This window comes from Triturus cristatus, chromosome 10, assembly GCF_964204655.1.
Source record: "Triturus cristatus chromosome 10, aTriCri1.1, whole genome shotgun sequence".
Lineage (NCBI taxonomy): Eukaryota > Metazoa > Chordata > Amphibia > Caudata > Salamandridae > Triturus > Triturus cristatus.
This window is the reverse complement of record NC_140593.1, coordinates 547,443,372-547,455,438: the sequence shown is the minus strand read 5'-3', so window position 1 is coordinate 547,455,438 and position 12,067 is coordinate 547,443,372. Positions and strand designations below refer to the sequence as shown.

General features: G+C 49.1%; 1 protein-coding gene across 2 annotated transcripts in view; it reads right to left on the bottom strand.

The window, feature by feature from the left end:
* The window catches only part of ACVR2B (activin A receptor type 2B), a 411,235-nt gene that overhangs the window by 48,217 nt on the left and 350,951 nt on the right, over positions 1 to 12,067 (bottom strand). For both annotated transcript variants that reach the window (XM_085632027.1, XM_085632026.1), the window contains exon 8: positions 8,005 to 8,119. In XM_085632027.1, coding sequence (XP_085488153.1) covers positions 8,005 to 8,119 — 115 coding nt within the window. The remainder of the gene's footprint in view (positions 1 to 8,004; positions 8,120 to 12,067) is intronic.

The following is a 12,067-nucleotide window of genomic DNA, read 5'->3' as shown; positions in this document are numbered from 1 at the left end:
ATTAAACAGGGTAGGGGACAGAGCTGAGCCATGTGGGACACCGGAGGGCAGATTGAAGTTGCCCGATTGTAAACCCGCCCAGTTCAGGCTCTGCTTTCTGTCATCCAAGAACGAGGAGAGGAGGGCCAAAGCCCGCTCAATGATCCCTACCTCCTTTAGTCGCCGCACCAACACCGTATGGTTAACGGTGTCGAAGGCGGCGACAAATCAAGGAGGACAAGGATAGCCCTCCCTCCCCCATCAACTGCCACCCGAATCCCCTCTGCTGCTGAAATAAGGGCAGACTCAGTGGAATGGTTTGGGCGAAAGCCATGTTGGGACGGGTCAAGCAGGCCATTACTGTCCAGGTACTCAGAGTTGTGTTAATAGCTCTTTCAATAACTTTGGCTACCAATGGCAGGCCTGAGATCGGCCGATAGTTTTTAAATTCTGCAGGCTCCAACGTGGCTTTCTTAAGAATAGGCCGAACACTGGCCGTCTTCCAGGCAGTGGGATAGGTCCCGGCAGCCAGGACTTGATTGATCAGAGACGCGAGGGTGTGACTGATCCTTTCTGCAGCCAAATGCATGATCGGCGGAGGGCAGGGATCACAAACTGATCCAGATTTAATAATTTTAAAATATCTATTACCACCTCTTCCGATAGGGAGCCAAAGTTCGTGAGGCTACACAACAGGTTCTCCTCATCGCACAGGGGGTGCCGCTTGCCTGATAGAGATTTTAGAGTTGATGAATTGGCCAGATCATCGTATACTGTCTGCACCTTGTTGTAGAAAAAGACTTAACTGATCACAGAAGGCCTTGTCGGGACTTAACAGGTTACCCTGCTGGGATTTAGCCAAAAAAGACCCGGATTAAAAAAGTTCTTTGGGAGAGTTATCCGCATCCTGGATTTTCCGAGTGAAATATGTTCTCTTGGCCGTTAGAATGGCCCGTTTATATTTATTCAGGGCAGAATTATAGGAGTCTTTCCTGACCCTGCTATAATCCACTCTCCATAGACGCTCGTACCTTCTGCATTCGACTTTTAGTCGTTTAAGCTCCGGACCATACCACGATGCACCCGACGGGCACCTGTTGAGTGTGGCGGCCTGTATTGGAGCGACAATTGACCGCTCCCTGGATCCATTCATTAAACTGAGTTGCTGCCACCTCGTTGTTGTCTAAAATTGGAGGGGGACTGATTGAGAGCGGCCGTTAGGCCGATGCAGGTTATCTTGTTCCATGGCCTGAACATGACCTTGATAGGCTTATGGGGAGCACTCCCTCCCATCGGTTTAACCCTGACCTCAAAGAATACTGCTTTGTGATCAGTCCAGGGAAGTGCATCTACCCTACAAAAGGAAATATAAGGATGGCTGGAAAACAATCCGTCTAAGGTGTGGCCTCCTTTGTGTGTAGGGTCAGAAACCAGTTGGTGCAAGCCAAAGGCTGCCATACAGTTTAGGAGTCCTGGCAGTATCAACATTAGTGGCCAGCTCCAGGTGGTAATTAAAATCGCCAAGAATAGAATAAAATTGAGAATCAGTACAAGATTCCAAGTGGGACAGGAGGGCCGATGGAAAAGCGGCTCTGGGACCCGGCGGCCGATAGACCAACAGACCTTGAAAGACAGTCAGATCTTTAAGCCTAATACAAAATTGCATTGCTTCGGCATGTAGGTCCGCCACTGCCTTAACCTGAACCTTCAGGGCTTCCTTATAAATAATGGCTATACCACCGCCTCTACTGTCTATTTTATCTTGGCTCAGTAGTGCGTAGCCTGATGGCAAGGCCACATTCCAGCCGGGACCAGAGGCTGCGCCCGTCCAGGTCTCGGTAAGAAAGACCATATCAGGGCTAGGAGTATTTAAGAACAATTCAAGTTCATATTTGTGTTTCACGACTGAACGTGTGTTTAAAAGAATACCCAAGAGCCTGTTTGCTAAAGTAGACTCCGGCTTTAAGGCCACAACTTGCTCCTCACCAGTGCGCGGAGCAGCAGGGTGCCGGGAACCCTCTCCATGACCAGTTTCAGCATATGAAGCTGTCCTACCCTTCCTCCCACTGGAGGGAGACCCAAGTTACCGCCCTACAAATGTCCTCCACAGGAACACCTCTAGACAAGGTAGACGTAAAAGACTTTGCCCTAGTAGAATGAGCCCTTAAACCCTCTGGAGGTTCCTTACCGGCCAAAGAGTAACATATCTTGATGCACAAGACAATCCATCTGGAAAGGGTGCCCTTGTGCACCGCTCTGCCTTTCCTGCAGCTAACAAAGCCCACGAAGAGCTGGTCGTCCACTCGAAAGTCTTTAGTTCTATCAAAGTAGAAGCTCACTGCCCTCTTAGGGTCCTAGCGGTGAAGTTGCTCCTCCTCCTTGGAAGGGTGAGGGGGAGGATAGAAGGTAGGAAGGGTAATGGACTGCCCCAGATGGAAAGGAGTTACCACCTTAGGCAGAAAAGCAGCCCTGTTCCTGAGTACCATTCTTTCAGCATGAATGGTCAAGAACGGGGGTTTTGAACTCAGAGCTTGAAGCTCACTTACCCTCCTTGCCGTGGTGATCGCAATGAGAAAAACCGTTTTGAAAGGCAACAGTCTCAAGGGACACTTGTGTAAGGGCTCGAAGGGAGAACCCATCAAGTAAGTTAAGACAAGATGTAGTCCCATTGAGGTACAATAAACGGAGTAGGCGGAAACTTGTTTGTAAGGCCCTTCAGAAATCGTAAAACAATAGGTGATTTGAACAATGACGGCTGATCCGGCAAGCAAAGGAAAGCCGACAAGGCCGAAAGATATCCCTTCACAGTGGCTACAGCAAAACTTTGTTGAGAAAGAGAAAGAGCAAACTGAAGGATGTTGGATAAACAAGCCCTCAAAGGGTCAATAGATTTCTCTCCGCACCAAATAACAAATTTAGATCACCTATAGGAATAGATAGATTTCGTGGAATGACGTCTGGCAGACAAAATTACCATCTACCACATCTGGCGGGAGTGAAAAAGAATTCAGGTTGCCCCGTTCAATCTCCAGGTATGAAGGTGTAAGATCTGGAGGTAGGGGTGTAGAACGGGCCCCTCCGACTGCGAGAGGAGGTCTGTCCTCAGAGGGAGACGGCGCGGAGGGCACAAGGAGAGGTGGAGAAGATCTGTATACCACACCCTTCTTGGCCAATCCGGGGCGATCAATATGACTTGGGCCCGGTCTTGGCGAATCTTCCTCAGAACACGAGGAATCAAGGGTATGGGAGGAAACGCGTTAAGGAGTTGTGAGCCCCAACTCAACTGATACGCGTCCCCCAAAGCTCCCTGCATCAGATACTGGAGACTGCAGAATGACGGGCAGTGAGCGTTCTCGTGAGTGGCAAACTGGTCCACCCGAGGAGTTCCCCACGGCCGAAAGACGTGACGAACCACCTCCGGATGTAGCCTCCACTCGTGGTCGGCGGAGAACTGCCAACTGAGTGTCTGCACGCACGTTCAGAACTCCGGCCAGATGATTTGCCATCGGACAAATCTGATGATCCTGAACCCAGGACCAGAGACGCAGAGCCTCTCTGCAGAGACAATGCGATCCTACTCCTCCCTGCTTGTTGACATACCACATTGCGGTAGTGTTGTCCGTCAGGACTTGAACCGACGGACCGTGAAGGGAAGGGAGGAAGGCCTTGAGTGCCAAACGTATCGCCCGCAATCCAAGAAGGTGGATGTGAAGCAACCTCTCCTCCGGAGACCAAAGACCCTTGATCTCCAGATCCCCCAGATGCGCACCCCACCCTAAAGTGGATGCATCCGTTATCACTGTGGCCACTGATGGAGGAAGATTAAAGTGCTTTCCTTGAGACAGATTGCCCTCCACGCTCCACCAAGACAGATCCGCCGCAGCTTTTCTTGGAGATCCTCACAGACTCCCCGAGATCTCCGTTGTGCTGATCCCACTGCATGCGGAGGTACCACTGGAGCGCCCTCATAAGCCAGCATGCATGGTTGACCAACAGAATGCAGGAAGCAAACAGACCGAGCAGACGAAGGACCTTCAGGACTGGAACGACCGCTCCATTGTAAAACAAGGGAATCATTTCCTGTATGTCGAGAATCCTTTGCTGAGGTGGGAATGCTCGACACACAGTAGTGTCCAGAACCGCCCCTATGAACAGGTTGCGCTGAGAGGGCTCCAGGTGAGATTTGGGCACGTTTATCGAAAAACCCAATTTGTACAACAGCTGGGTTGTATCCAGCAGATGATGAAGCACCTTCTCTGGCGACTCCCCTTTTATCAACCAGTCGTCCAGATAGGGGAAAACCGGAATTCCTGACCTTCTGAGATGGGCTGCCACCACTGCCATCACCTTTGTGAAGACTCGAATTTCAGTAGTAAGACCAAACGGAAGGACCGCAAACTGATAATGTTGCGACCCTACCGTAAACCGGAGATACTTCCTGTGCGACTTTAGGATGGGGATGTGGAAATACACATCCTGCAAGTCGATTGACACCATCCAGTCCTCCTGTTGCAGCGCTTGAAGAACCTGCGCAAGGGTGAGCATCTTGAACTTCTCTTGCTTTAGAAAAAGATTCAAGATCCTGAGGTCCAGGATTGGACGCAGCCTGCCATCCTTCTTTGGAATCAGGAGATACCGGGAGTAGCATCCCTGACCCCTTTCCTGCTCCGGAACCACATCTATCGCACCTTTTTTTAGCAACATTGGGGCCTCCTCCTGGAGGAGAAGAAGATGGTTCTTCGAGCAAGCACCTTGGCAAGGAGGGTAATTTGGAGGAAATTCCCAAAAGGGAAGGGCATACCCATTTCCTACAAGATCTAGAACCCAAAGGTCTGTAGTATACAATTCCCAATCTTGTAGAAAACGGGTAAGACGGCCCCCCACAGGACCAACATGATCCAGAATGGTGGATCTAGGGCTGCTTTGCAGTGGTGGGAGGGACGGAGTAAGAGGAGGAGGAGAGCTGCCGACCTCGAGCACAACCTCTGATTCTGCCCCTGTAGCTCTTATACAGGGTGTTCTGCTGCTGGGGCTGCCTGCAAGTACGAAATGATGATCTTCCAAAGCCCCTGTACGTCCTGAACGAACCCCTAGGCTGAGTTTGCAGACCTAGAGATTTGGCAATGGCTTTGCTCTCTTTAAATCTTTCCAGTGCAGCATCAGCCTTCTTACCAAAAAGACCAGAGCCGTCAAAAGGCAAGTCCAGGAGCGTTGCCTGCACATCAGGGGAGAACTCGGATGACTTGAGCCACGCACTCCTCCTTGTGGCAACAGAAGAGCCTATAATCTTAGTGACAGAATCAGCGGTATCCAGGCCGCTCTGGATTACTTTTGTGCAGCCGCCTGGGTGTCCGACAGTACCTCATTAAAGTTCAGTCTATCTTCCTCCGACAGCTTTGGGGACAGTTGTTTCGTTGAATCCATAAGAGCATGGATATATCGGCCCCAAAGACAGGTGGCATTTGTCGATTTTAAAGTCATACTGGCAGAAGAGAAGACCTTCTTGGTGGACTGGTCTAATTTCTTTGCAACCCTGTCACTAGGGACTTGGGGAAAAGCACCTGAAGATCTTTTGGAACAGGCAGCCTGAACCACCAGACTCTCCGGAGAAGGATGGGAGGTCTTAAAGTCTGGGTCCCCTGGAGCCACCCTATATCTCCTTGCAACAACCTTAGAGACCGCAGGAGCAGAGAAGGGCTTACGCCATACTTCCATGACCGGTTCAATAATGGCGTCATTAGATGGAAGCAAGGGCTCTGATACAGAGGAAGGAGAATGTAGAACCTCTGTGAGGATGTTCGGTTTAAACTCTGCAGATGGTAACTGCAGATCCAGAAGCTCAGCCGCCTTTTTAATAACTGAGTGGTAGGGAGCCACATCTTCTGAAGGAGCTTCAGCAGGAGGTGTAATCTCCCATTCAGGTGACAAGTCCAGGCCACTGGCCTCTCAACTCCTCAAAGAGATCGTCTGATTCCATGAGCACACCTTCTTCCACTTCTTCCATCTGGTACCTCTGTTCCTCCAGTACCCTTTGAGCCTCCCTCCTGGATCTGATTCTCACAGCAGGAGTCGGCGGCGCTGTAACCGAATCCGACGGCACCGGAGTCGAACCTGGATCTAAAGAAGCAGCCGGCGTCGAACGAGGCCAAGCCGGCGAAGATGGAAGTGGCGTCAATGTCCTCGGCGCCGGTAAATGCCAAGACGGCGTCGCCGGGAAAAATGGCATGAAGGGAGCTTGAGGGTAAGCTTGAGGAACTCCCAAGCTGAAAGCCATAGGACCCATGGGACCCGAAGGCGCACCAGCGGGGTACAAGGCTCTGGAAAAGACCCCATACATCGCATTCAAATAATGAGTCAGATCTTGACCTGGGCCTGGAAACGAAGGATATGGCTCCAGCTGAGGCATCACCGGACTCTGGCCGATCGGCGCCGACGGTGGAACCAGCGGAGTCGAAGACCCGTCCGGAGCTGGAAGATCTTCAACTGGAACCGGAGATGGAGCCGGCGTCGGAGATGGAGCCGGAGCATGCTCCGGTGAAGCAGCAGGCGATGTCAGGCCAACAGGAGAATCAGGAACAGAGACAGGAAAAGGAGATACAAAGTCCTTACGACGTCGAGAAGGAGAGGTCGATCTCTGAGACGCATCCCTGTCTGAGCGATGTCGAGATCCGTGCCTCTTCTTTTTCCTATGTTTCTTGGACTTGGAAGCATGCACCGACGTCGACTTAGTCCTTCTCCGACGTTTTTCTCCTTTTTCATCCTGGCGATTAATAACTTGGCCTGTCTTTCCTTCAGAGCCTTTGTGCTCATCTTGCGGTAGCAAGAACATCCTTCGACATCGTGATCCGATGAAAGGCACCAGACACAGTCCTCATGCGGATCCGTGATCGACATGTGCTTACCGCACTCCCTGCAAGACTTAAACCCGGATTTCTTAGTCGACATCTTCAGCTGAAGACAAGAAAGAGATACCAGCAAAAAAAAAAAACCAAAGTATCCAGCTAAAGCTACAGAGAGAGTCCCAAAAACCGTTGGCGTCGACGGCGCGGAAAAAAGGGAACGGACGTCATCACGCCGACGAGGTCTTCTTATGGATCCGGTGACGTCAGCGGAGTCGCGAGTGGAGCCGTGTCTCTGTGACGTCGTCTTCGACCTCATCGGCGTGGACTGCTACAAAAGTTTCCGAATGTTGCTGGCGCAGGGGATATTCACAAGGTGAGGAATCCACTGGCAGATGTATCCATCAGAAATGAATTGCTTTGTTACCATGCTAGACTGGGCTGTCAGAACATCTTCTTAACACAGTAGTTTACCAGGGACCAATCTCTTTTAATTAATTAACAGTGTATGGTTCTGAAGAGACAGTATTATAGGAGAGTATAAATGTGGCCTGTGCAGTACACAGTCAACATGATTCATACAACCTACCACCATTCTCTTGGTCATAGGTTGAATTGCTCCATGTTTTTTGGATTCAAAACGGTCAAAACGATGATTTTGGAGTAAGGAGTGGAATGTAAAATGGACCACTTACCATTACGTTTTGGACATGCAAAACAATTTCATGGTTTCAAAACATTTCAATAACTTTTCGATAATGACGCTGGAGGACAGTACATCAAGTATATAAATTCATGCCGAATGCTATTCATGGGGCAAATTATTGTTCATGGATTAAATGAGTTACTCAGGACTGCTTAATAGCCTCGCAATGAAGTACCCTTCAAAATAACTGGACAAGCCAACTCATAACTTTTATGATGAAAAGATCTACTAAGATAAGTGGCCATGTTCGAGGACCTCAGCAAAACCAGATTTTATATGAAGATGTTGTAAGAGAAAAATAAGCAATCAAATTTTCTATAAAAAAAAATGCTTTTGCATAAAAAAGTTTAAGCAAAATTGTATAAATCAAAATTGGCCAGTTTATCAACTTGGGAGAATGTACTTCCAAACTGATTAAAATGATCTCTACTTGCACATCCTATTGCTGAACCATTTTAAGTGTTACAAATATGACCATACCTGTCCATGAGTATCGCCCGTTGGCTTTCCAGGTTCAAACCGCACAGCCAATCCAAAGTCTGCTAAGATAGCGGTCAAATCATTCCTCAGTAGCACATTTTTACTCTTAAAATCCCTATAGAGGAAAAGTGAGATCATCATCGTGGCAAATTACGAATAAGCCTGCACTTACATCTTAAATAGAAGATTAAATTACAAAATGTACATTTACAATTTGCATATTATTCCACCTTGGTGCAATATGAGTGACCTTTGAGGAAAGCTTCTTCTTTTAGTTGCATATTCAATATAACCTTACATTTCAGGTGTGTGGTATCATAATCAAAGATATTGCAACCGTTTGACTGTTAATAAGAGAGCGAATAACCAACCCCATACACAAGAAAGGGGATCTAATGAGACTTGGTTCAGAATTTCTTTTAGTAGCATGCATCAACCTTTTGACCCAGTTCCTGAGGCGGAAGCCGGGAACTGGAGGTACTCTGTTCTTTTAAAATTTCTCTGTGTGGTGTCACAATTTGATCACTTGTATTTTAAAGACCTAAGCCTCATACCTCACTCAGCGCTCACGCACAGCTGATGGAAATAGCTGCTTCGCGCCCTTCCTGGCTCTTCTAGCCTGCCGCCGCCATCACCACCGGCGTGCACGCTGACTCCGCCCCTTTCTGAGGCCACACCCCCCTTGGTCTCCCATAAATGTGCCTATACAAGACGCGCAGCGGACGAGCGCAGCGGGAGCGCCGTTTGCGCGCCGAAGGCGCGCCTAAGGCAAGCCCGTCTGCGCCCGTCCGCGACAAGACCGCGACAGGCGCAGGAAACTCTGCCCATTTCACCTCCCACATCTCCTACCATTCTAACGACCTCCTTCAACTACAGGTCACTAAGCAGTGTCCATGTATACTCGACCCAGCCGCACTTTCAGGCCCAGTCAGTTGCAAACACTGCCACTGGTCCACCGGGCTCTATTTAGCAGTTCCACCGGCCAATATGCCTCAGGCCCCTCGGCCCCCCTTCAAAGGCGGCCTGATCAACGCGCGCTCCATGTGCAAACACAACCAAGATATACACGATCTTATCTTGGAGTCCGACCTCGACTGCCTCATGATAACTGAGACATGGCTAACAGCAGACAGTAACCCTGATATTGCTGTTGCTCTTCCCCTGGGCTACTCACTCTTCAGGGAAGACAGAGCCAAGGGCCGTGGCGGAGGTGTTGCAATCATTCTCAAAGACACCTTCTCCTGCCACACCTTTAGTCTAGAGTCCCTAAAAAAGACTGAAGGACTAGGCTTCTCCATTAAACTAAACGACCATACTTCGTTCTCAGGCGGACTCATTTATCGCCCACCCGGCAACGCATCTGAGTTCCTCGACTCACTGCACGACTCTTTAGGACAACTTTCACTCAGATACCCTTTCTTCACCCTCCTTGGTGTTTTTAACCTCCATCTAGAATCGACAACAGACATTCATACCATCAATTTCGTCCAAACCCTCGATATATTCAATTTTAAGCAATTTGTCACCTCACCCACCCACTCCCTAGGTCATACCCTCGATGGAGTCTGCACAAACTTCTCTCTCTTGACCACACTATCGCCCTTGCCCCAGATCTGGTCTGATCACTTCTTGATCCCATTTCACATCCTGAACGAAAACCTATCCAACCGCAACAAATCTGTTTCCCTCCCCGCCAATCACATCAATTGGAAAAAGGTCCAGGATAACATTACTCTCAATCCGTCAATACAAACTCAAGCACCCACCCTCTCCGGTAATATTGATACCGACGCCGATCTTTTTCACAACTGGATCACCCAAGAAATAAAATCCAGAATCCCGCCCTCACGCCCCCGCACCTCCCGGGGCAAAACTAAACCCAATGCCCCCTGGTTTACACCAGAACTCGCTAATGCACATCTGCTTTGTAAAAAGGCAGAAAGAAAATGGCGGAAGGCCTACGAGGTTACTTATCGTACCTCTTATATCGCAACTAGGAAAAACTACCTTTCGGAAATCAAACTGGCAAAGAAAAACTACTACATCAACGCCATAAAAAACGCAGGCCAAAAACAAAAGGCGCTGTTTGCGATAGTCAAATCATTTATGCAACCCAAGGCTCTTTTGCCTGAAATCCCCCCCTCCCAGAAATTCTGCGATCAAATTTCTGACTTCTTCGAGGAAAAAATTGCCTCAATCCAGATCAACTTTCCCCCCCCCGCCACTCTCCCAGTGCCCCCCCCACTGGTCCCCCAAAGCTGTACGCTAAGTCGCTTCTCCCCTATCACTCTTGAGCAGTCGAAAAAAGCCATCCTGGCCTGTAAATCGGGCTCCCCGTCTGATCCTTGTCCTCCCAAGATACTTCACCAACTAATCGACGAGGTTAACCCGACCATCAACAACCTAATCAACTCCTCGCTTAGCTCAGGCACAGTTCCTAGCCGCTGGAAAAAAGGAATCGTCAAACCCCTTATGAAGAAGGCGAATAAACCCCCGACGGATCTCACCAACCTCCGCCCAATCTCGTTACTCCCGGCCTTGGGAAAAATCACGGAACATCTAGTCCACAATGAACTGAAACACTATCTAGATGAAAACAACCTTCTCCATCCTCAACAATCCGGATTCCGCCCCAAGCACTCGACAGAAACCGCTCTCATTGAACTGTCTGACACTATAAAAACCCTGCAAGATCAGAGAAAAAACTCCATCCTCATCCTTCTCGACCTTACGGCGGCGTTTGATACCGTCTCCCACACCATCCTTATCAGCAGACTCTGGGACATCGGCATCTCTCACTCTGCCCTATCCTGGATCTCGTCTTTTCTCTCCGACCGTTCCCAAATCGTTTCTTTGGGTTCATTTCACTCCAAAGACAAACTTGTCTCCTCAGGTGTCCCGCAAGGCTCCATCCTGAGCCCTCTCCTTTTTAACGTTTACCTCATTCCCCTCCTTAATCTAATAGAATCATTCGGCATACCTGTTACCTCCTATGCCGATGACACTCAGCTCATTGTGCCATTGGACAAACTATCTACCAAAGCTGAACTCAACCTAAAACACTGCCTGACTGAAGTATTTCGATGGATGGACAATAACCACCTGAAATGCAATTCGAGCAAAACGGAGATCCTTCCGATCGGTACAAATATCTCCTTTTGTCCAGCACTTTGGTGGCCGGACAATTCTGTTGCCCCCCCCCAGACAGTTTCGTCGGCCAGGAACCTCGGCGTTACCTTTGACTCCGACCTCTCCTTCGATCAGCATGCCAGAACCGTCGCAGGCAAATGCTTTGGAATGATCAGATCCATGAGAAAGTTCTTTGACTTTCTTCCCATCGATGCCAGAAAGACGGTGACAGTAGCACTCATAATCTCGCGACTGGACTACTGCAACGGCTTGCTCGCAGGAGCCAAAAAGAACACCATCCAAAAACTGCAGAGCGTACTACACACAGCCGCCCGTCTTGTCCTGGGCCTTCCCCGCAGATCCTCTATTTCTGCAGCACTTCGTTCACTTCACTGGCTCCCCCTTCACAAAAGGATTCTCTTCAAGATCCTGATTATAGCCTTTCGTGCCTACAACAAAACAGGCCCTAAATACCTCACCAAACGCTTCCCCCACTACCTGCCCAGCCGTCACCTTCGCTCAACCAACGACAACCTCATTCTTCTCCCCAAATACAATCTGAAAACGAAGGGTGAGAAGACCCTCAGCTTCCTTGCAACCAAAGCCTGGAACAAACTACCCAAAACCCTCAGACAACAAACCCAGGAAAAACCTTTTCGAAAACTGCTAAAGACCTGGATCTTTAATCTCCCGGACGATCACTCCAAAGCTTCCATCTAATCTTCTTGGACTGGCTCACTTAGGTTCCCTAGCGCCAAGATGCTCCCTCCGGAGCGAACGTCGCGCTCTATAAATACCCCACAAAATACAAAAATCATACTGCATTGAAGCTGTGATGTTGATCTTAAGAGCACTGGTGTCAGTAATTCATAGAGTATATTAATTTCAAGCTGGAAAAGGTCTTAAAAGTTATCAGGTAAATAAAGTTCCAGAA